Consider the following 22,407-nt stretch of genomic DNA (forward strand, 5'->3'; position numbering starts at 1 on the left):
CTGCCTCCCTGTTTTCCTCCCGGGTCCTTCTTCCCTGTTTTTCTGTCAAATCCTGCTCCTGTTTTTCTATTTTCCACCCTGGTCCTGCTTCCCTCTTTTCCACCCGGTTTTCTCCGTATTTTTCTCCCAGTTTTCCTCCCCGATCTTTCTTCCCTATTTTCCTCCCTGTTTTCCTCCCGGTCCTTTTCTCTCCCTGTTTCTCCTCCTCTCTCTCTCCCCCTTTAATCGCCCTCATTGTCCTGCAGCAATTAGGGAGGAGAAAGCAATTAAGCAGCTCGGGAAGTAATTAAGGAGGCTGGAGTTAATTACAGCGGCTCCTCACGGCGGGCTGGGGACGAGGGACAGGGGACTGATTCCAGAGCCTGAAATTCCAGCTCCTTGTGCTCAAGCTGCTGGAAAATCATCCAGGGGAAAAAAAAAGAAATTAAATAGCCAAGTGTTGCTGGATGGGTTTTGGGAGAATTCCAAAGGAATTCCAGCATAAAATGGGACACGGGTGGGAAAGTGGGAAGAGCAGCACGGGCAGGGATCAGCCTGCTCTGATCCAAGCATTCCTGAGTTTTCCTGCTGTGGGAGCAGAGTTCGGAAAAATGATTCCCCTGCCAGCTGAGCTCCTGCTGGGAGCACCAAACCCCAGCTCTACAAAAATTTGAAAAGCTTGGAAAAGATGCCAGGAGAGGAATTAAATCATTCCATGCCTCCTCCTGGGGGTCTGGTCCAGGTCCTGCTGGACACGCTGGAGATGGATCGGCCGGGATCCCTGGATTTCCAGGGATGGATCCCGGGATCCCATTCATCCCTGGATTCAAGGCAGGATCCCTGTGGGGTCACATCCCACTGATCTCACTGGGTGGGATCCTTCCCTCCCACAGCCCGGCTGGAAATCTCCTTCCCGATCCAAAGTGCCCTGAGTGGATGGAGGGGCTGGAATATTCCCTGGAGTCAGGATGGGAGCCATCCCTGGGTGGGAAGAGGGTCTGGAATGTCCCATCCCGGGGTGGGAAGAGGGTTGGGAATGTTCCATCCATGAGGATTAATCCCAGGGTGGGAAGAGGGGCTGGAAAGTCCCATCCCTGGTTGGGCAGAGGGTCGGGAATGTCCCATCCCTGGGTGGGCAGAGGGCCAGGAATGTCCCATCCCTGGGCAGGAAGAGGATCGGGAATGTCCCATCCCTGAGGATCCATCCCTGGGTGGGCAGAGGGTCTGGAATGTCCCATCCCTGGGTGGGAAGAGAGTTGGGAATGTCCTGTTCCTAAGGATCCATCCCTGGCTGGGCAGAGGGGCTGGAATGTCCCATCCCTGGGTGGGCAGAGGGTGGGGAATGTCCTGTCCTTGAGGATCCATCCCTGGGGTGGGAAGAGGGGCTGGAATGTCCTATCCCTGGGTGAGCAGAGGGTTGGGAATGTCCTGTTCCTGAGGATCCATCCCTGGGGTGGGCAGAGGGTCTGGAATGTCCCATCCCTGGGCAGGAAGAGGGGCTGGAATGTCCCATCCCTGAGGATCCATCCCTGGGGTGGGCAGAAGGTTGGGAATGTCCTCTCCCTGGGATCCATCCCTGAGAAAGGGGCCAGGAAAGTGCAGGTCCTGTGTCCTTTCCCTCTTCCTGGAGGGAAAACATGGCCTGGATGAGGGATGCTGGAACACAGTGAATTCCAGGCGTGTCCCTCTTTTCCCTTTGCTTCCCTTCTCCTGCTCCAAGTGTTCCCTGAGTCTCTTTCCTCTCCTGATTCCTGCATCCTCTCCTTTCCTGGCACTCGGGTCAGGGTGTCTGCGCTTCCCAAAGGATCCAGGATCCTTTTCCAAGGGCCTGGTGGAGCAGCCAACACCAAATTCCTCTTTCTCCCTCCTTTCCTTTTCCCTGGGCCCTGCCAAAGGTGACCCCGGACAATCCCAGCCTGGGCTCTGGGGGCCTGGAATGGGCACAGACTGAGAATTCCCATTTTATCCCTCAAACAACTCGCTTTGGAGCACTTTTCCTTGGGAAAATGGGCTCGGGGTCCTGCCCTGGTGCTGTTCCCAGGGAATTCTGCTGCCAGGGGCTGGAGCCTGGAGCTGGAGGGTGACCCTGGGAATCAGGGATTTGGGAATTGGGATACCTGAACGGCAACACCAGGTGTTTTTTCTCTCTCCCCTTGGCCTTGGCTCTGCAATCCAAAGGATTCCATGAGTTGTGATCCAGGGATGGGCTCTCAGCCCCCTCCTGCCCCCAGACTCATCCACATGCATGGAGAAATCCAACAAAGCCAATCCGGGAGTGTCCCAGAGGGGGAGATCCCTGTGCCAGGGCTTCCCAGGGATCCCGGGGAGCTGGGGACAGAGGAGGGACAGCACTGGTGGGGATGGAATGAGGGAGGGATGGATGGATGGATGGATGGATGGATGGATGGATGGATGGATGGATGGATGGATGGATGGAGGGATGGAGGGATGGATGGATGGATAGAGGAATGCCATTGGAAGGAAGGATGGGTCCATGGACTGCCTGGAATACAAACATGACTTTGGGAGCCCCTTCAGAGGTGCCTGACTGAAGGAGATTTGTCCTCGCTGGGATTGGGAAGGACAGAGGCAATCCCAGGGGTGGGTGATCCCAGAAAAGACCCTTTTCCCTGGATCCAAACACCATGCAGGGCCTGCTCCCATCCATGCACACACCATTCCCAAAGGGAAGCAGGAACACCACGGGAGTACCTGGGATCTTCCGGGTCTTCGCTGTTGGGAGGAGACGGAGCCAGGAGGAGGAAGGTGAGGAATTAACAAACATTCCCAACTGGATACAGCCCACGGGAGCAGCACAGGGGGAGGGGCTGATCCTCAAATCCCAGGAATGGTTTGGGTGGGAGGGACCTTAAGGATCATCCCAATCCTGACACTTTCCACTATCCCAGGCTGCTCCAGCCTGGCCTTGGACACTCCCTGGGATCCAGGGGCAGCCACAGCTTCTCTTGGAATTCCAGCCCAGCCCCTTCCCACCCTCCCAGCCAGGAATTCTTTCCCAAGATCCCATCCCAATCTCCCTTTTTCCAGCAGGAAGCTGTTCCCTGTGTCCTGGCTCTACAATTCCTGGTATCACCACACCTCTTTGTAGGAAGTGGGATGCCTGGAATGGGAGCAATCCCCCAAAACTGGGATTGCCTCAAAATCCCAGATCCCTCCCTGCCCACAAAATCTGGGATCCCTCCCACCAGGACGTGTTGGTACCTTGCCACTGCCTTGTATCCATCGTTAAACTTAATCCTGGATGAGGCACCGGAGAGAAAGAGAGGAAAAAAAATCCCAATCAAATCCCGGTGTCAGAATTCCCGAGGGAACAGGGACACCCCTTCCCAGGAGGATGGGGCTTTGTCCAAGCTCCGGCTGCTCCCGGGAGGGAATTCCGGCTGTGCATCCAGCCCAGGGTGTTCCACTCCCCCTGTTCCCGGGAAAAACCCGGCTGGAGGTTGGATCTGCACTTCCAGCATTATCCATTGCTCCTGCTCCATCTGGGACATCCCCTCCACTGGGACAGGTTGGGGGCAATTCCCAGAATCCAGGGAAAATCTCCAGGTTCTGGAAGCTCTGCCCTGGGACTCACAGCTCCGTTGGTTTGAACCTTTTCCCAATTTTCAGGATCCTCAGGATCCATTTTTTCTTCTTCCCAAAGGAATTTAATTAATTAAATGATTAACGTGATTTAAGTAAATTTAATGGAGAAGTTGGAAGAAAAGATGGAAAATCTTGACTGGGACCTTTTTTCCTGGGATGGAAAGGATCCCAAACTTCCTGCTCATCCCGGTGGCGGCACTGTGACATCCCGAAGATCCGTGCCCAAACGCCACATGGATTTGGGAATTCGGACCCTTCTTACCTATCTGGGCATGGATGAACTACCCATGGTTCCAAATTCCAACCATTCCCAGCACTGATTCTTGTCCCCGAGTGCCGCATCCGAATGGGAATGGGAGTGGGAGTGGGAGTGGGAGTGGGAGGGGGAATGGGAGTGGGAACGGGAGTGGGAGTGGGAATGGGAGTGGGAATGGGAGTGGGAGTGGGAATGGGAGTGGGAACAGGAATCAAAGTGGGAATGTGAATGGGAGTGGGAATGGGAACGAGAATGGGAATGGGAACGGGAGTGGGAATGGGAGCGGGAACGGGACTGGGAATGGGACTGGGAACAGGAACAGGAATGGGAGTGGCAATGTGAATGGGAACAGGAGTGGCAACAGGAATGGGAGTGGCAATGGGAATGGCAATGGGAGTGGGAACCGGGAGTGGGAGTGGGAACCGGGAGTGGGAGTGGGAATGGGACTTGGAAGAGGAACAGGAATGGGAGTGGCAATGGGAATGGGAACGGGAATGGGAGTGGGAATGGGAGTGAGAACGGGAGTGGGAACGGATCTGGGAGTGGGAACAGGACTGGGAAGAGGAACAGGAATGGGAGTGGCAATGGGAATGGGAATGGGAATGGGAATGGCAACAGGAATGGCAATGGGAATGGGAGTGGGAACGAGAATGGGAATGGGACTGGGAGTGGGAACAGGAGTGGGAGTGGGAGTGGGAATGGGAACGGGAATGGCAGTGGGAATGAGAACGGCAATGGGAATGGGAACGGGAGTGGCAACAGGAACGGGAGTGGCAACAGGAACGGGAGTGGCAACAGGAATGGCAATGGGAATGGGAGTGGGACTGGGAATGGGAATGGCGATGGGAATGGGAGTGGGAACGGGAATGGGAAGGAGAGTGAGAATAGGAATGGGAGTGGGAATGGGCACAGGAACGGGAATGCCCTGGGCAGCCTGTGGGGATTTTCATCCCGAGTTCTCCCATGCCTGGCACAGATCCCAACTTTGGAGCAGGTGCCAGAGGGATAATTAGCGACAGGCAGTCGGACAAGGCTCGGATCCGCCGGGACACGGAAGAAAAGCTTCCATCAATAATTCATCAGGAGCAGATTCCTTTCGGCTCCCAGCTCTGTCCTCGCCATGAATATTTCAAGGACAGCCCCTATCGGATGGTGCTTCCCGGGATCTCAGTTTCCAGGGGGTTGGGAGCTGGGCTCAGCCAGGTTTTTGGCAATTCCTGAACTGCCTCTGGAAGTGTCCATCCCTCCTGGCTTTTCCTGGGAATCCAGAGGTGGGTCTACACCGGTGAATAAATCATGGAATTGTGAACCCATGGAATATTCTGGTTGGGAAAAGGCTTTAAAGCTCATCCCATTCCATGGGCAGGGACACCTCCCGCTATCCCAGGTTCTCCAGCCTGGCCTTGGACACTCCCAGGGATCCAGGGGCAGCTGCAGTTTCTCTGGGAATTCCATCCTAGCTGCTCTCCACCCTCCCAGGGAAGAATTCCTTCCCAGTATCCACTTTTTCCCCGTTCTTTTCTGTTTTCCTCATGGGAACACAAGTCCAGCTTTTTGAAGGATCCTGTCCTGGTTCCAACATCCTCCCAGCTCCTGGGATTTTTTATATCCAGGTTGGATTTTTTAGCTCTTTATTTCCCCATCCCGGATCCTGTCTTGTGATTTTTTTTTTTTTCATGGATCTGTTCGATTAAAATTCCCAATGGATCAAGGAGTCAAAGCCATTCCAGGGACCTGGCACATGGGAAGGTTCCACCTCCCATTCCTGGCTCCTTCACCCCTGGATTCTGAGCAGATTCCAAACTTGGGATCCCCAGGGAAACACAAAATTGGAATTTAACAGATCCAAGTCTTTGTGCGTATTCCTGGATTTAAGGAATTTCCTTTGGGGAGTGGGACTTTGCAGGTGAATCAGCCCTGGATCAGGGGGCAGGGATCTGCTGTGGGAATTTACCTGGAATGCTGGTCTTCTTCTGCTTCGTCTCCAAGGCTTGGGAATTTACAGGGAGAGAGGAAAAATTCCGGCTGTGATGTGAGGATAAAGGGCTCTCCCACTGTTTTATAAACCAGGAAAAACTTTGGGAACACTCCGGCACAGCAAAGCACTCCATGCATGGCTGGAATCCCAGGATTCCCCCCGTGCCACCTCCCGTTGTGTCCACAGGATCCAGGTTTGTCCAAGACTGGATTTTGGGGGATATTTGGCCAATATTCCACCTTTTCCAAGAGGTTCCCTCCTGCCTGACCTCCTTTTCCCACTCCTTCCTTTCCTTTGGGATGGATTTGCTCAAATCCCTAAGGAAAAGTGGGAATGGGCGGGTGCTGTACCCTGTGCCAGGATTCCTGGAGGGAGGAAAAGGGAATTCCCAGCCCTTGGAAACCCTTGGAAAGCCCTGCCATCATCCCAGGGATGGAAAGCCCTTTCCCAACCCTTGGAAAATCCAGCTGCAGGATTGCTTCATGAGGGGGTCCTGTTTACATGGAAAATCCCAAATTTTGGGGAATCCCCAAGCAGAGGTGTCCACGTGGATCTGCGGATATGGGAGAGCCGCACATTCCCAGAAACATCCTGGGAAAGAGGGAATGAAGGGGAAAAAAATTCCCCTTGTGCCAGACCAAGGGATCGGCCTGGATCCGGCAGCAGCCAAGGGAAAAGATGGATTTGCTTCCCCTGGAATGGCAGCTCCACAGCACCATTCCCAAAATCCTCGGCGTGGATGCTCTGCTCCACGGGGATGGGATGAGGCTGCCCTGGATCTGCCGGAAAGAGATCCTCCTCTGCCTCCAGAGCTGCCAAAATCCGGGATCTCCTGGCTCAGCTCTCGCCGGGGGATGTCTGTGCCCCAATCCCAGGGGATTCTCCAGGCGGAAGAGGGGCTCTGGGCTGGGAGAAAGGCAGAGCAGGGAAGGGAATGCCTGGGATGTGGGATCAGTCACTGGAAAAGATGGAAATTAAAGCAGGTCCCCCGCATCCAGGAACAGATCAGGGATCAGGGATGGAACGCCAGGAAAAGGGGGAAAGGCTTTAAACCGCAAAAGGCTGGATTTAGGTGGGATTTTGGGAAAGAATTCTTCCCCAGGAGGGGCTGGGATGGAATTCCCAGAGAAGCTGTGGCTGCCCCTGGATCCCAGAGAGTGTCCAAGGCCTGGGAGCAGCCTGGGACAGTGGAAAGTGTCAGGATTGAAATGGGATGAACTTTAAGGTCGCCTTCCTACCCTGAATATTCCATGGATTCGCAATTCCCTGTCTCCAGGGCTGTGGACAGACCTGGCCCACGACCCCTGAGGCTGCTTCTGTGACATTCCAGGAGTTCCGTGCCTTGTTCATCCCACTTTTCCTTCTGTATCCCACTCCCCTTTTCCTTTGCATGGAATTCCCACTGAATTTCCTGTCAGAAATGCAGGTCTGGAAATGCCAGCATTCCCATTTTTGTTCCTCCGATCCCAATTTTTCCCCAGATCTGGGATGTGTAAAGTGATGGAGAAGGAAAGGCCTTCCAGAGGAGCCTTCCGGAGTTTTTGTTCCCAAAGGAATTTTAACCAAAGCCCTTCCTTGGATTCCTAAGGATGCTTCACATCCAAGCGCCTTTTGGATCCTTCCAAAAAGCTGGAATACGGAACCTCTTACCTTCCTTTTCTTTTATTTCCACCTTTTTTTTTAATTCCTGGTAAATTCCAGCAGGTGTTTGCTCCAGCCCCAGCCAGGCATTCCTGGGAGCAAAATCCCCCAGGAATTCTCGGTGAAAACAGGGATAAAACCCCATTAACGCCCCCAGAGGTGCTGAGACCTGGGAATTGTTTGGGATGGGGGATAAACCTTTCCCATCCCAGGGAATTCCCTGTGCCTCCGGTGTTCCCTGCATCATCCCCTTCCCGCTGCTTGCATGGCTGCCTCTATTCCTGTTATCCCTAAAATCCTCACTGAAACGGCTTTGCTTTGGGAATCTCCGTCTCCCAACTTTTATCTCCACATCCCATGACTTCCATGGGAAAAGGCTGGGGGAATTCCTGCCCCTTCCCAGATAGAATTGATCCAGACTGACCGGGAATCCTGGGATGGATGATCCAGGCCCAGCTCTGGACTCTGGCCTGGTATCCAACAGAATCCGTGGCCCAGACAGGGAAAAGGCAGGATGGGATGAGATAATGGGATGGGATAACAGGATGGGAAAACGGGGTGGGAAAACGGGGTGGGAAAACGGGGTGGGAAAACGGGGTGGGACAATGGGATAACGGGATATTTTCCTTTGGAAGGGTCCCTGGTCCAACTCTGCCCTATCCAAGGCAGAGCTGGTGTTAAATCCCATTATTATGAGCCCATCCATGTCCTTCCTGCCACCCCTGATCCCACAGGAATTCAGGAGCTTTTCCCAAAATGCTCCCTCCCGTGGCTGAGCTCCTCCTGGGATGATCCTTGGGGTTTTACCTGGAATTCCCTTTCTTCGGCTCCTCCCCAGACTCCTTTGTCACTCCAAGAAAAGCCACAGCAAACCAACTTCCATGCACACACACAGGGAGCTCATTCCCACGGGAATGGCCGATCCCGGGATCTGGGGACAGGGCATGGAGAAGGGAGGGCACCTCAAAGGCAAGGCAGTGTCCCAGCCAGAATCCCGATCTCCATCCGGGATCCCATTCCAGGGCTGCTTTCCTGGCTGTTCCGTCACTTCCCCTCCCCACCAGCAGCCCGGGAATGGGAATCCAGGGACAATTCCCACGGGAGATCCGTAGGGAAAAGGCGAGGAGCAGCACGGCACTGCGGAGCCTCTCCCTACCTGGTGTCCAGGGAACCCTGGCTCAGGGAATCCCCTTCTCCCAGGAGCTCATCCTCGCTGTGGAAGTACAGCTCGTCCTCTTCCATCCTGGCGGGAATACTGCGAGCATCAGCCCCGTCCTTCCCGGGATTCGGAATTCCGAAACCACGGAAGCACTTCGGGCTGGAAAAGCTCTCCCAGTCCTACCATTCCCAGCACACCCCTGATCCATGGCCTCGAGTGCCACATCCAGGGGGATTTGAAATCCCAGCAGGGATGGGGTGGATCCAGCCCTGCCTGGGCAGCCTTTCCAGGAAGGAATTGTTCCCAAATTCTCCCAGCCTGAAGCCTCCAGCCAGGACACGGCTCTGCACATCCCACAGCTCTTCCTAAAATGGGGCAGCTCCTCTGGGAATTCCAGCCCCTCCCCACCACCCAGCTGGGAATTCCTTCCCAAGATCCCACCCCAAGCTCCCCTTTCCCACTGGGAATTCCATTCCCTGGCTCCTGGCCTTTTCCCAGTCCCTCTCCAGCTCTCCTGGAGCCCCTTTAGGCTCGGGAAGGGGCTCCAGGTTTGTGCCTGGATCCTCAATTTTCTGCTTTAATCCCACAGAGCTGCACCCCACAGGATTCATCTGGTGAGGAACCGGAAAATCCATCCTGGAGCCATCCCAGCAGCATCCTGGAATTCCTTGGAATCCTCAAATCCCAGACTGGCCCGGGCAGGAAGTGACCTTAAACCCCATCCAGTCCCACCCGTGCCATGGACAAGGACACCTCCCACTATCCCAGGCTGCTCCAAACCCCGTCCAGCCTTTCCCTGGACACTTCCAAAGGGACGGAGCATCCATCGTGCTTCCCCGAATTCCAGCGGCACAGGCAGGACTCCAATACCCATTCCCAGATATCCTGCCCCTTCCAGCCGTGCCATTCCCGGCTCCCTGCCCGCCATCCCCCGGGTTGATCCATCGGCACATTCCCGCTCAGCCTCATCCCAGTTCGCTGAGCCGGGAAACGGAAGCCGCGCTTCCGATTTGCTTGAAAATTCCCTGGATTCAGCCCAGTTCCCACAGTTAATGATCTGCCTCGGAGGCGTGCGAGCAATCAGAGGGATATTCCTGATCTCCGGGGGAGGGGAAAAGCCGTTTTTCCCTTTTTTCCCCCCACACACCATAAAGTGCTAATTCCAGATGGAATTTTTTCCAAAACGGGACAACCCCGAGGGGGAGGAACGGGATGGAAAAAAGCAGCGGATTCCAAGGGCTCTGTTTGGATTTCCAGCTCCAGGCTGGGAGTTTAGGGATTTGGCAGTGCTGCGGGAATGTTTGGACTCGATGTCCCCAGAGGGGTTTTCCAGCCAAAATGGTTCTGATATTCCACGATTCCATGATCTGGGAACACAGGGATTGTCCTCCTCTATCCATCACCATGGAAGTGGTTGATCCGTGGGGAGCAGACAGGGAATGTGGTGTTCCCGAGGACCCAGCTCTGCCTTCTCTGTCCCCCTCTCCTGCTTCCAGAGTGTCCCTTCCACCTCCATCTCATTCCTTGAGAATTCCAGGAATTCGGGGCTTTGGTGTCTCCCCTCTTCCAGCTGCTCCCTTTTCCAATGGATTGAAGAGCTCCCAGAGTGGGAACACATGGACAAAGCCACCCTGGAAAGACAACTCCAAAAAGCTTCCTGAAAAGCCACCTTGGCATTCCATGGATCCCCTCGTGGCTGCAAATCCCGGATCTACAGGAAAACCCCTCCAGGATCATCGAGTCCAAGCTGTGCCCGATCCTCCCCTTGTCACCAGCCCAGAGCGCTGAGTGCCACATCCAGGAATTCCTTGGGCACCTCCAGGGATGGGCACTGCGCTGCCATCCAGGGATTGTGGTACCCCTGAGTATCCATAGGCTCATGGAGAGAAGTCCCAGCTCACCCTTCATCCCACTGGAGTCACCTGCAGCATTCCCAGTCGCTGGGCTGGGATTGCGACTGGTCCCAGCAGCTTTGTGTCAAGGAATGTCGGGATTTGGTCCCTGGGGTTGTTCCCATCTGGGGGCAGATCCCAGGAGCTCTCAAAGACACCCAAGGAAAGCTACGGATCCCTAAATGGATGGAAAATGGTAACTTCCCTTGGAAGAACTGGAGGTGTCCCACCTGCCACCGTGGGATCCCTCGGGAATTCCCAGCAGGAATCACCTGGGGTGGGATTTCACTTATCCTGGGGAAGGACTGAGATCCCAACGCTGCCCTGGAGCCACCTCAGTTCTGGGACCACCATGTGCTCCGTGGACACCCAGGATTCCACCTGGACCTAAATCCCACCAGAGAGCCCTGACTCCCATCCAGAACCTCCATCCCCTTGGGATCATGATGGAATGACACTTTATCTCCATGTGCCACAGTCCTGGAAGTCCCTGGTGTCTCCAGGTGTGGTGGAGCACCAGGACCTGCCGGAGAACACCTGGATCCCACCCTGACCTGGAGATGTTCCATGGATTCACCAGAGAGCCCTGACCTCTATCCAGACCCTTTATCCCCTCGGGATTTGCATGGAATGACACTTCCTGTATATGTGCTTCAATCCTGGAAGTTCAACTCTTTTCAGGTGTGGTGGAGCTCCAGGAGCTGCTGGGACTACTGGATCCCTCCCTCACGTGGAGCTCTTCCATGGATACACCAGTGAGCTGTGACCCCTATCCAGACCTTTTATAGCCTTGGGATCTGCATGGAGTAGCATTTTCTATCCATAGGCCACAATCCTGGAAGTTCAGCTCTCTCCAGGGGCACCAGGACCTGTCGGAGGCCACTTGGATTCCACCCTCACCTGGAGCTGCTCCATGGATCCACCAGAGAGCCCTGATCGCTATCCAGACCCTTTATCCCCTTGGCATCTGCATGGAATGACATTTTCTCTCCACGTCTTTCAATCCTGGAATTTTAGCTCTGTCAAGGAGCACCAGGACCTGCTGGAGGACACTCGGATCCCACCCTCACCTGGAGCTGCTCCATGGATCCACCAGAGAGGCCTGACCTGCATCCAGATTTTTTATCCCCTCGGGATCTGCATGGAATGACTCTTCCTGTCCAAGTGCTTCAATCCTGGAAGTTCAGCTCTGTCCAGGAGCACCAGGACCTGCTGGGATCCACCTGGATCCCATCCTCACCTGGAGCTCTTCCATGGATCCACCAGTGATCCCTGACCGTTATCCAGACCTTTTAGCCCCTTGGGATCTGCATGGAATGACTCTTCCTGTCCAAGTGCTTCAATCCTGGAAGTTCAGCTCTGTCCAGGAGCACCAGGACCTGCTGGGATCCACTCGGATCCTTCCCTCACCTGGAGCTTTTCCATGGATCCACCAGAGAGCCCTGACCTGCATCGAGACCTTTTATCCCCTTGGGATCTGCATGGAATGACAGTTTCTATCCATGTGCTATAATCCTGGAAGTTCAACTCTCTCCAGGTGTGGTGGAGCTCCAGGAGCTGCTGGGACTACCTGGATCCCACCCTCACCTGGAGCTCTTCCATGGATCCACCAGTGATCCCTGACCGCTATCCAGACCTTTTATCCCCTCGGGATCTGCATGGAATGATGCTTCCTGTCCAAGTGCTTCAATCCTGGAAGTTCAGCTCTCTCCAGGAGCACCAGGACCTGCTGGGATCCACTGGGATCCCATCCTCACCTGGAACTCTTCCATGGATCCACCAGTGATCCCTGGCCTGCATCGAGACCTTTTATCCCCTCGGAATCAGCATGGGATGGCATTTTCTATCCATAGGCCACAATCCTGAAAGTTCAACTCTCTCCAGGTGTGGTGGCACTCCAGGATCTGCTGAAGGACACTTGGAACCCTGCCTCACCTGGAGCTCTTCCATGGATCCACCAGAGAGCTGTGACTCCTATCCAGACCTTTTATCCCCTTGGATAATGGAATGGAATGGCATTTTCTATCCATAGGCCACAATCCTGGAACTTTCAGCTCTGTCCTGGAGCACCAGGACCTGCTGGGATCCACCTTGATCCCACCCTCACCTGGAGCTGTTCCATGGATCCTCCGAGGGCAGGAGACGCCCCTCGGAGCAGCATCGGGATGACGCCGCCCTTTCCCGACAATCCAACCCCTCCCAACCCCCCCAAAATCCCACATCCAAGAGCTCCACATCCCATTACCTCCTGAAGCTCCTCTCCATGGATTGCTGGTTGGATTTCCCGGGAGAGACGTCGGAGCCGTGCCGGTGGCCGGACAGGAGGCTGTCGGTCTCCAAGGAATACCTTCCATCCCCCTCCGAGTGCACGCTGGGCGTCTCCAGGAATTCCTTGTCGTTCCAGGTGCCCACGGTCCCGTCCAGAGCCTGGTACCGGATCTCTATGGAGATGCTGGTCTGCAAGACAGGGAGACACAATCAGCACCCGTGGGATATCCTGGGAAATCCAGAAAAGCGGGAAGAGCATCGGCTGTCGGAGGTTTCAGCCTTGCTGATCCCAAAGTTTCAAATTTTTGGATGTTTTATCCTTGCTGATCCCAAAGTTTCCAATTTTTGGATGTTCCAGCCTTGATGATCCCAAAGTTTCCAATTTTTCGATGTTTCAGCCTTGATGATCCCAAAGTTTCAAATTTTTGGATGTTTTATCCTTGCTGATCCCAAAGTTTCCAATTTTTGGATGTTCCAGCCTTGATGATCCCAAAGTTTCCAATTTTGGGATGTTTCAGACTTGATGATCCCAAAGTTTCCAATTTTTGGATGTTCCAGCCTTGCTGATCCCAAAGTTTCCAATTTTTGGATGTTCCAGCCTTGCTGATCCCAAAGTTCCCAATTTTGGGATGTTTCAGCCTTGATGATCCCAAAGTTCCCAATTTTGGGATGTTTCAGCCTTGATGATCCCAAAGTTCCCAATTTTGGGATGTTTCAGCCTTGCTGATCCCAAAGTTCCCGGCTGTCAGATGTTTTATCCTTGCTGATCCCAAAATTTCCAATTTTTCGATGTTTCAGCTTTGCTGATCCCAAAGTTTCCAATTTTTGGATGTTTTTCCCTTACTGATCCCAAAGTTTCTCTGTTCCTGCACTCTTGGAGAGCAGCTTTTGGCCGCAGACAGATCTGACCGTGGTCCTGATTCACCGGGAATTCCTGGTGCATCCCAGACCTGTTGCAGCAGAGCCGGGAGAAGGAAAAGCCGGGAAGAGCTGCAAGCCCTGGGAGCAGCTGAAGGCACCAGGGGCAGCTGAAGCCAGTTCCTGCTGGAGCTGTGTTCCCTGGTCCATCACTTTGTTGGGAATTCTGGGATATGGCTATATCCATGGATTTGTGGTGCTTTACTCCAACCTGGTCCTGTCTCCAGGCACTGCAGGGTTTTTTGGGAATGGTTTGGATCTCCCAGTCTGGCCGTGACCAGCCCGGGTGGGATTTGGGGACATGAAGGGACCTGGCATGGGCTGTGTCCAAGCTTCATCCCAAGCTTCTTATGGATCATGGAATCCTGGATGGGAAGGGACCTTAAAACTCATCCCATTTTCCCATTCCACCTCCTGCTGTCCCAGGTTGCTCCAAGCCCCATCCAGCCTTTCCTTGGACACTCCCAGGGATCCAGGGGCAGCCACGGCTCCTCTGGGAATTCCAGCCCAGCCATTCCCCACCCTCCCAGGCAGGAATTCCTTCCCAAGATCCCATATCCAATCTTGAATCTAAACCTCCTCGGATGAACCAACTCCGAGTGGGTTCCTCTCTGTTTTCCATGCGACCATTCCCAACTTATTCCAGGCTGCAGAAAATTCAGGTTTGGAGATTTCAAGTCGTTTTCTCCCTAAAATCTTTCCTTTTTTCCTCCCTAAAATCTTTCCCTTTTTCTTCCTAAAATCTTTTCCTTTTTCTCCCCAAAATCTTTCCTTTTTTCCTCCTTAAAATCTTTCCCTGGAATGGAATCAAATGGAAGTCAAATTCCATTTCCAAATGGAATCAAATCCATGGGATTTCATCCTGCTGCCATTGCTGCCATGGCCAAAACCTTTCTAAAGGCTCAGCTTTGGACAAACAAATTGGGGGAAAAAAGGCAAAAAACCCAATTCCTAAAAAAAAAAGTCTCTTTTGAAAAGCCAGCAGCTGCTGCCGAGATCAAAGCACAAGGGAAGAGCACTTTTCCACCTCCACTCTGCTTCCATGGAGAAATTATCTGTTATTTTGGGTTCAAAAATGATGGATTTTAGATAAAAACACACTCATGCACAGAGAAGAAAAAAAGATTAAAAAAGCAGGGAATGGTGAAAATTCTTAGAGAAATCCTCCTTTTTTCCATGTTTGTGTTTAAGAGGAGGTGCAGCCTCCCCGCCTGCTCCAAACAAAGGGATGCTGGAAAGCTGGAAAATCCAAGATTTGGGAAGACAACAACATTTCCACAGGGACTCTCTGCATTCCACACGTGACAGCCGAAGGGTGACTCAGTCCCAGCTGGGAACGGAGCTCTGGGGGAAGGTTTTGATTGATTTCTTCTCTCTCTTTTTTTTTGGCAAAATCCAAATTTGAGTCATTCGCACCTAATTTTACCCCCCTGTGAACCCCCAAGCTGTTGGAGAATGTAAAAAAAAAAAAAAAAATTTTAAATAAAAAAATTTTAAAATAATAAAAAAAATTTAAAAATTTAAAAAATTTAAAAAATTTTAAAAATTTAAAAAATTTAAAAATAAATAAATAAATAAATAAATAAATAAACAAACACCACAACCACAACAGGAAATGAGGAGGAAAAACAGGGATCAAAGTTGGAATATTCAGATTTTCACCTTTTCAGACATTTGGGGTTAAAGTCTCCTTTTGCTGCTGAATCTAGGGGTTTTTAAAAAAAATCTTTTCAAGGCAGGAAAAATTCAGGATTTATCAAAGTGAAAGATCCGTGGGATGAGTGGGATCATCCCGTGGAAGGGCAATTAGGAGGTGTGGGTTGGAACTGGGGGAAGTTCCCGTTGGAACAACAATGGAATGGGAGAGAAAACGAAGGGGGAGAAAATTCCCTGCGGAGCTGGGGAGGAGTTGATCTCTCCCTGGGGATTTTAAATTGATTTTTAAAGGATTTTTCCCTTTCCCTGCTGCTTGAGAAAGAATTGATTCGGAGGCATCCCGGTTTTTCTGTTGCAGGAGACCGGACACGGCCGGAATTTCATTCCTGGCTCTTGTGAAGGCAATTTTGCTCCTGGAGTTTTTAATCTCCTGGCCGAGGCAATAAAGTCGGGAGGGAGGGCGGGAGCTGCCAGGAACGGTTCTCAGGCCGGAAATTGGACAACAATTTCCAGCCTTTCCTTTGGGTTCCATTACGGAAAAAAACGAGGCTGTTCCCAGGAACTGCCTCGGGATGGGGGGGAAAGGATCTAAAATCCCATCCCATTCCAATTCCGACACCTCCTGCTATCCCGGGGTGCTCCAGCCTGGCATTGGGCACTTCCAAGGATCCAGGGGCAGCCACAGATCCTTTGGGAATTCCAGCCCAGCCCCTCCCCACCCTCCCAGGCAGGAATTCCTTCCCAAGATCCCACCCCGAGCTCCCCTTTCCCGCTGGGAAGTCATTCCCTGTGCCCTGTCCCTCCATCCCTTCTCCAGCTCTCCTGGAACCTCTTTAAGCTCTGAAAGGGGCTCCAAGGATTCCCTGGATCCAGCTTTTCTCCAGCTGGACATTCCCAGCTCTCCCAGCCCTTGGAGGCGTCTCTGGCCTCTCACTCTGTTTTCCCAGACCCTTGGATCACATGGAAAATCCCTGGGGGAGCTCCTCACCTGCAATCCCATCATTCCCACCCCTCCGGGAAAAGCAGGATGAGAATTCCCTCCCTCATTCCGGGTGCGCTCCCCTCATCCCGAGGGAAAAGCTCCCCCTGTTCGGAGCAGCCTCCGTTCCCCTCGCCGCCTTCCCATCCCCCCGGGACTCCGTTTCCCATGGAAACAGAGTTTTGGAATTCGCTTGGAAGCGCCGCCGTTCCTCATCCTGATATCCAGCCCCGGGGGGTTCCATCAAAAATCATCCGCCCCCCTTTTCCCGGGAAGCCGCTGCCTCGTCCAGCACCAAGGACAGCGGCAGGGATATGCGGAATTCTTGGAATTCGCCGCGAGGAGACCGGGATTTCATTAAGCGGCTTCTCCTGGGGGGTGGGTGGAGGGAACTGAACCAATAAAAACCGGGAATGCAGTCCTGAGGAGGGAGGGAAAACACAAGGAGAGCAGATGTGCTTGGGAAAAATAATAATTCCAGCTGCTCTCTGGTTTTTTGGGAAGTTGCCTGATTAGAATCGCTCTCCGAAGAAGGAAAATCCTGTATTTTTAGGATCCTTCACTGTCACGCAGGGCAGAGAGGAAAATCAATGGATGGGGGTTGAATCCTGCCAAATTCCTGATGGCAAAGGAATTCCTGATGGCCTCCTAGCCTGGCCAGGGCTCAGGGCGGAATCCTGGGATCCCAGACTGGTTTGGGTGGGAATCTCATCTTAAATCCCATCTCATTCCAACCCTGACACCTCCCACTGTCCCGGGCTGCTCCAAGACCCTCCAGCCTGGCCTTGGAACAATTCCAGGGATCCAGGGCCAGCCACAGCTTCTCTGGGAATTCCGGCCCAGCCCCTTCCCACCCTCCCAGCCAGGAATTCCTTCCCGATATTCCATCCATCCCTGCCCTCTGGAACTGGATGAGCTTTAAGGTCCCTTTCAACCCAAACCATTCCATTAATCCACGGTAAAGGATGCTCCAAATCCTTTCAGAGGGATTTTTATGGAAGTTGGGGATTTAAAAGTGAGGAAGGAGGGAGGGAGACCCTTCCTGGAGTCCTGAGATTCCAGGTGAACCCCCCCACCCCATTCCCAAAATTCCTTCCCAGAGAGGAGTTGGGCTGTGAATGGATCCAGGCTGGGAGAGCTGGGAATGTCCAGCTGGATCAGGGAAGGATCCAGAGAAACCGTGGAGCTCCTTCCAGGGCCTAAATGGGCTCCAGGAGAGCAGGGATTTGGGAAAGGAGGGGCAGGAGGCAGGGAATGGAATTCCCACTGGGAAAGAGGAGCTTGCAGTGGGATCTTGGGAAGGAATTCCTGCCTGGGAGGGTGGGGAGGGGCTGGGCTGGAATTCCCAGAGGAGCTGTGGCTGCCCCTGGATCCCTGGCAGTGTCCAAGGAAAGGTTGGAGCACCCTGGGATGGTATCAGGATTGGAATGAGATGGGATTTAAAGTCCCTTCCCACCCAATCCAGGCTGGAATTCAGTGATTCCATGCCGGGCTCTGCTTCTCCCTGTCCATGCTTGGATCAAACCGGATCCATCCCTGCTTTTTCCCCATCCCAAACTTGCCACTCTTTTCCAATCCGGGCTCCCCTGTGCTCCCTCCAGACATTCCCGGCTGCCTCATCCCTTCAGGCCAGGAGTAACGGGATCAAGGCAAGGCTGGGGATCCAGCTGGGAACACCGATATCCCTGTTCCCACAGATCCAGCACGGACACACGGATCAAGGAACGACGGGAATGCCGGCCGTTCCCACCTCGGGACACACGGATCAAGGAATGACGGGAACGCCGGCCGTTCCCACCTCGGTGACCCACCTGGATGGCGGAGTTGTTGTCGTCGATGAGCGTGTCCGTCACCTCCAGCTGCCCTTCCGCCACCACCTTCTGCAGGACCATCCGGAACGTCCCGATGAGCCTGCGGAGCAAAGCACAGGGAATCCCGGGAGATTTCATCCACCGGGACCTGGTTTCCATGGGAAAAGGGCTCTGCTTCCCATTTTCCTTGGGAAGAGGGAGAGGGGAGATCCCAGATCAGGGCTCGGAGGAGATGATGGGGAAAAGGAGAAGCCGAGAGTGAAGCCGTTCCAAGGGAATGCTGCTGGGAAAAGGAAAGAGGGAGATTTGGGAACAGTCACTCCTGGATTCCTGGGATGCAGCTGAGGGATCCCAAGGTGGCCTTTTCCATACGGAATGTCCACAGTGGTTTCCATGCTGGTGGAAAACCCACCAGGAACTGTCCCTCTCTCATCTACACCAGCTCATGGAATCATGGAATGCTTTGGATGGGAATGGACCTTGGAGCCAATCCCATTCCACCCGGTTCATTCCACAATCCCAGGTGGCTCCAAGCCCCAGTGATATGAAGGAATATGAAGGAATTTTTCCCAATATCCACTCTGAACCTCCCCATGGCCATTCCCTCTCATCCCGTTCCCTGGGAGCAGATCCCGATCCATTCCGGCTCCTCCCAGAGAGCTCTGGAGAGGGAAAAGCTCCCCCTGAGCCTCCTTTTCTCCAGGCTCAGCCCCTTTCCAGCTCCCTCAGCCTCTCCTGGGGCTCCATTCCCTTCCCAGCTCCGTTCCCTTCCCTGGACACGCTCCAGCCCCTCCAGGTCCCTGCAGGATTTCCACCTCCATCCCTCATTTTCCACATTCCAAGCACGGATCAATCCCAGCAGAGTTCTGTCTCCAAAGTGCCCTGCAGAACATGGAATGGGAAATCCTTTCCTTTGTTTACTCCGTAATTCCCAATCCAGAAGAAATAACGCATCCCATGGAAACCTCCTTCTTCCCCAAGATGAGGAAAAAGCTGCTGTATCCACCTGGATTTCACGGTTTGGAAAACAACATTATTCCCGGTCTGCCAGAGCAGCTGCACTTTTGTCTTGGAAAGTATTCCTTGAGAAAAGCCCGCCTTTGTTCCATGGAAAATCCTGAGCTGGAAGGGTCCCACAAGTAACATCCAGGCCAATTCCAGCTATCCCCAGGAGCGGAGCCTGCAGGGCTCTGGATTCCCACAGGTATCCCTGGTTTTTTAACCTGTTCGGAATCCAAAACATTCCCAGGTGTGGTGGCGACGCCTTCCCTGCTCCTCTTGGATCCAGGTGGATCCAGGGACTTTTGGCTCCCAGGCGCTCAGCACCCGGAGAGGGCTGAGCAGGGAACAGGAAATTCCTCCTGGAATATCCCCCCTGTGGAGCTGCTCCAGCTCTGGGATCCAACATCCCGATGTGGAGCTGCTGGAGTGACTCCAGAGGAGGCCACGGAGCTGCTCCAAGGGCTGGAAGAGCTGGGAATGTCCAGCTGGAGAAGAGAAGGATCCAGGGAATCCTTGGAGCCCCTTCCTGTGTCTAAAGGGGCTCCAGGAGAGCTGGAGAGGGACTTGGGACAAGGGATGGAGGGACAGGACACAGGGAATGGAATTCCCTGTGGGAAAGGGGAGCTTGGGGTGGGATCTTGGGAAGGAATTCCTGCCTGGGAGGGTGAGGAGGGGCTAGGCTGGAATTCCCAGAGATGCTGCAGCTGCCCCTGGATCCCTTGGAGTGTCCAAGGAATGGCTGGAGGGGCTTGGAGCAGCCTGGATCAGTGGGACCTGATCAAGTCAAGTTTGGAATAGGATGATTCCACCCAAACCATTCCATGAATCCATGACAAAACCCAGGAAGCTCTGAGCCATTCCAAGCCCTGCAACAGCAGACAGGGACAGGCAGGATCTCGGGAAGGAATTCCTGGCTGCGAAGGCAGCGAGCCCTGGCACAGGCTCCCAGACAAACTCCCGTCCTTCCTTCCTTCTTCCTTCCTTCCTTGGATCCTTCCCAAGCCGCTTCCCACGGCGGGATCCGAGCGAGACGGGATTAAATATTCAGGACTTGTCTGGGCGGCCGTTCAACTCCGAGCGATCCATAATTCATCAGGGCCCTGCTCCCTCCCTTCTCCAGCGTTCCTGCTGATGGAAAAAAGGGAAACTTTCTGGGTCAATCCGTAATTTTATCAGCCCCGAGGAGCAGCTCCAGTTTCCAACCCCAGCCAGGCCGGTTCCGTGTCTGGAGCTCACTCGAATCCCGGGATCACGGATTTGGGGATACTCCAAATCCTGGGAGCCAGCAGGATTTGCCCTTATGGTGTATCCCAACTTCCAGGGGTGCCTCCTGTATCCCTGAGGCCATTCCAGAGAAATGGTGACTGGGGTGATGGTGAATCCCATGGATCCGGTCAGGCTTTGCCAGCACGGACGTTTTCCAAGGGCAAGAATTCCACCTGTGTGTGCCAAGGGCATCCTCCAGCCCAGGAAATCCCATTTTCCCTCCTCTGATCCCTCGGCCTTTGGATACTGTTTGATCCATGGGCAAGTTGTGCTCCTGAAGCCAGGGAGAGGCCCTTTTTCGGGAATGGCATCTCCATCCTTCCATGGATCCATCCACCCCTCCATGGATCCATCCATCCATGGATCCATCCATCCCTCCACGAATCTGTGCATCCATCCATGGATCCATCCACCCCTCCATGGATCCATGCATCCCTCCATGAATCTGTGCATCCATCCATCCATCCATAGATCCATCCACCCCTCCATCCATTCATCCATCCATGGATCCATCCCTCCATCCCTCCATGAATCCATCCATGGATCCATCCATGGATCCATCCATCCATGGATTCATTCATCCATCCCTCCATGAATCCATCCATCTGTCCATCCATCCCACCCTCCATTCAAGAATCCATGTATCCATCCATCCATTCATGGATCCATCCATGGATCCCTCCATCCATGGATGCATCCATCAATTCCTACATCCATCCATCCATGGATGCATCCATCAATTCCTACATCCATCCATCCATGGATCCATGGGTCCCATCCATGGATCCATCCATCAGTCCCTACATCCATCATCCCTGGGGCCTCCATCCCAGTTTGGTCCCCACCTCCAGACACCCCTGGAAAGGCGGGATGAGGAAAGCAGAGGCATTCCACACCTTTTCACCCTTTTCCAGGGAATTATCCTGCTGAACCCTCATGGAAGTGCTCAAGGCCGGGTCGGACATCGAGGCTTGGAGCACGCTGGGATCGCGGGAGGTGCCCATTCCCGTTTGGAACCCGCAGCTTTTCCATGGATACCCAAATCCCTGCTGATTAATTCCAGCTCCTTCCTCTCACAGCTCCTGCCTGGAGCAGGAATGAGGATCCTTCTCCCCTCTCCAGCCGAATTGCAGCTTCATCCGGAATTGTCTCACGCCATGGAATTGGAGCTGCCAAAATCACTTCCCTCCTAATTATCCCCTTCCCTCCACTTGCTGGAATTGCTCCAGGTTCATTTTCACCTGGAATACCTGGAGAAATGTGGGACGCTCCAGCTGCTCCAGCTCAGCACCCTCCAGACATTAAAAGTTCCTCCAGCCAAGTTTCTTCCCCCCTTTCCTTCAGGAAGCTCTGGCAAAAATTCCCGTTAAATAGAAACGGATTTTTCTTTGGAAGGCAGGTGGAGGAGGATGATGAGTGAAGTCAGCCCCGGGCATGGAAATGTCCTGTAAGGAAATTTAATTTGGGATGAGATTTCCGAAGCGGCAGTTCCGGTGCGTTTGGATCAGTGTCGCTCCAAGTTCTGATCCAGAAGTGAAAAATTCCACAAAATCCAACATGGCTGGAGCTGAAGAGGTCACATAAAAGGGGCTGCAGGATTGGGATTGGACACCGAGCATTCCGGCATGGAATCCTGGAATGGTTTGGATGGGAAGGACCTGGAAGCTGATCCCATTCCAACCCCAACCTTCTACAACCCCACATCAGCCCAAGCCCCATCCCTAATTTTTTTTTTGGACTCTTCCAGGGATGGGGCAGCCACGGCTTCCCTGGGAATTCCATCCCAGCCCCTCACAGCCAGGAATTCCATCCCAAAAATCCCACGTAGCTGCTCCATGTGAGGAGGGCAGTCGGAAAACAGGGAACCCTGCGGCTCCAGAGTTCATTTTTTCCGTTCTCCTGCTCCGGATAATTTTCCAGGAACGAAACCAGGATCCCTCTGGAGACACAAAGGACTCAAGCCGTGCCGGGATCTCCGTGGCTGGAGAAGAACAAA

At 53.6% G+C, this 22,407-nt stretch overlaps 1 protein-coding gene across 3 annotated transcripts in view; it reads right to left on the reverse strand.

Moving 5' to 3' along the window:
• Positions 1–22,407, reverse strand: part of OTOF (otoferlin) — a 97,161-nt gene that overhangs the window by 63,145 nt on the left and 11,609 nt on the right. For 2 of the 3 annotated variants that reach the window (XM_063422840.1, XM_063422849.1), the window contains exons 4-5: positions 18,144–18,243; positions 12,757–12,968 (exon numbers count right to left, since the gene is read on the reverse strand). In XM_063422840.1, coding sequence (XP_063278910.1) covers positions 12,757–12,968; positions 18,144–18,243 — 312 coding nt within the window. Of the gene's footprint in view, positions 1–2,096; positions 2,145–2,691; positions 2,713–3,201; positions 3,238–5,795; positions 5,832–8,616; positions 8,704–12,756; positions 12,969–18,143; positions 18,244–22,407 lie in introns of all 3 variants that reach the window. The other variant, XM_063422857.1, reaches the window with a different exon arrangement.

Source organism: Prinia subflava, chromosome 2, assembly GCF_021018805.1.
Source record: "Prinia subflava isolate CZ2003 ecotype Zambia chromosome 2, Cam_Psub_1.2, whole genome shotgun sequence".
Lineage (NCBI taxonomy): Eukaryota > Metazoa > Chordata > Aves > Passeriformes > Cisticolidae > Prinia > Prinia subflava.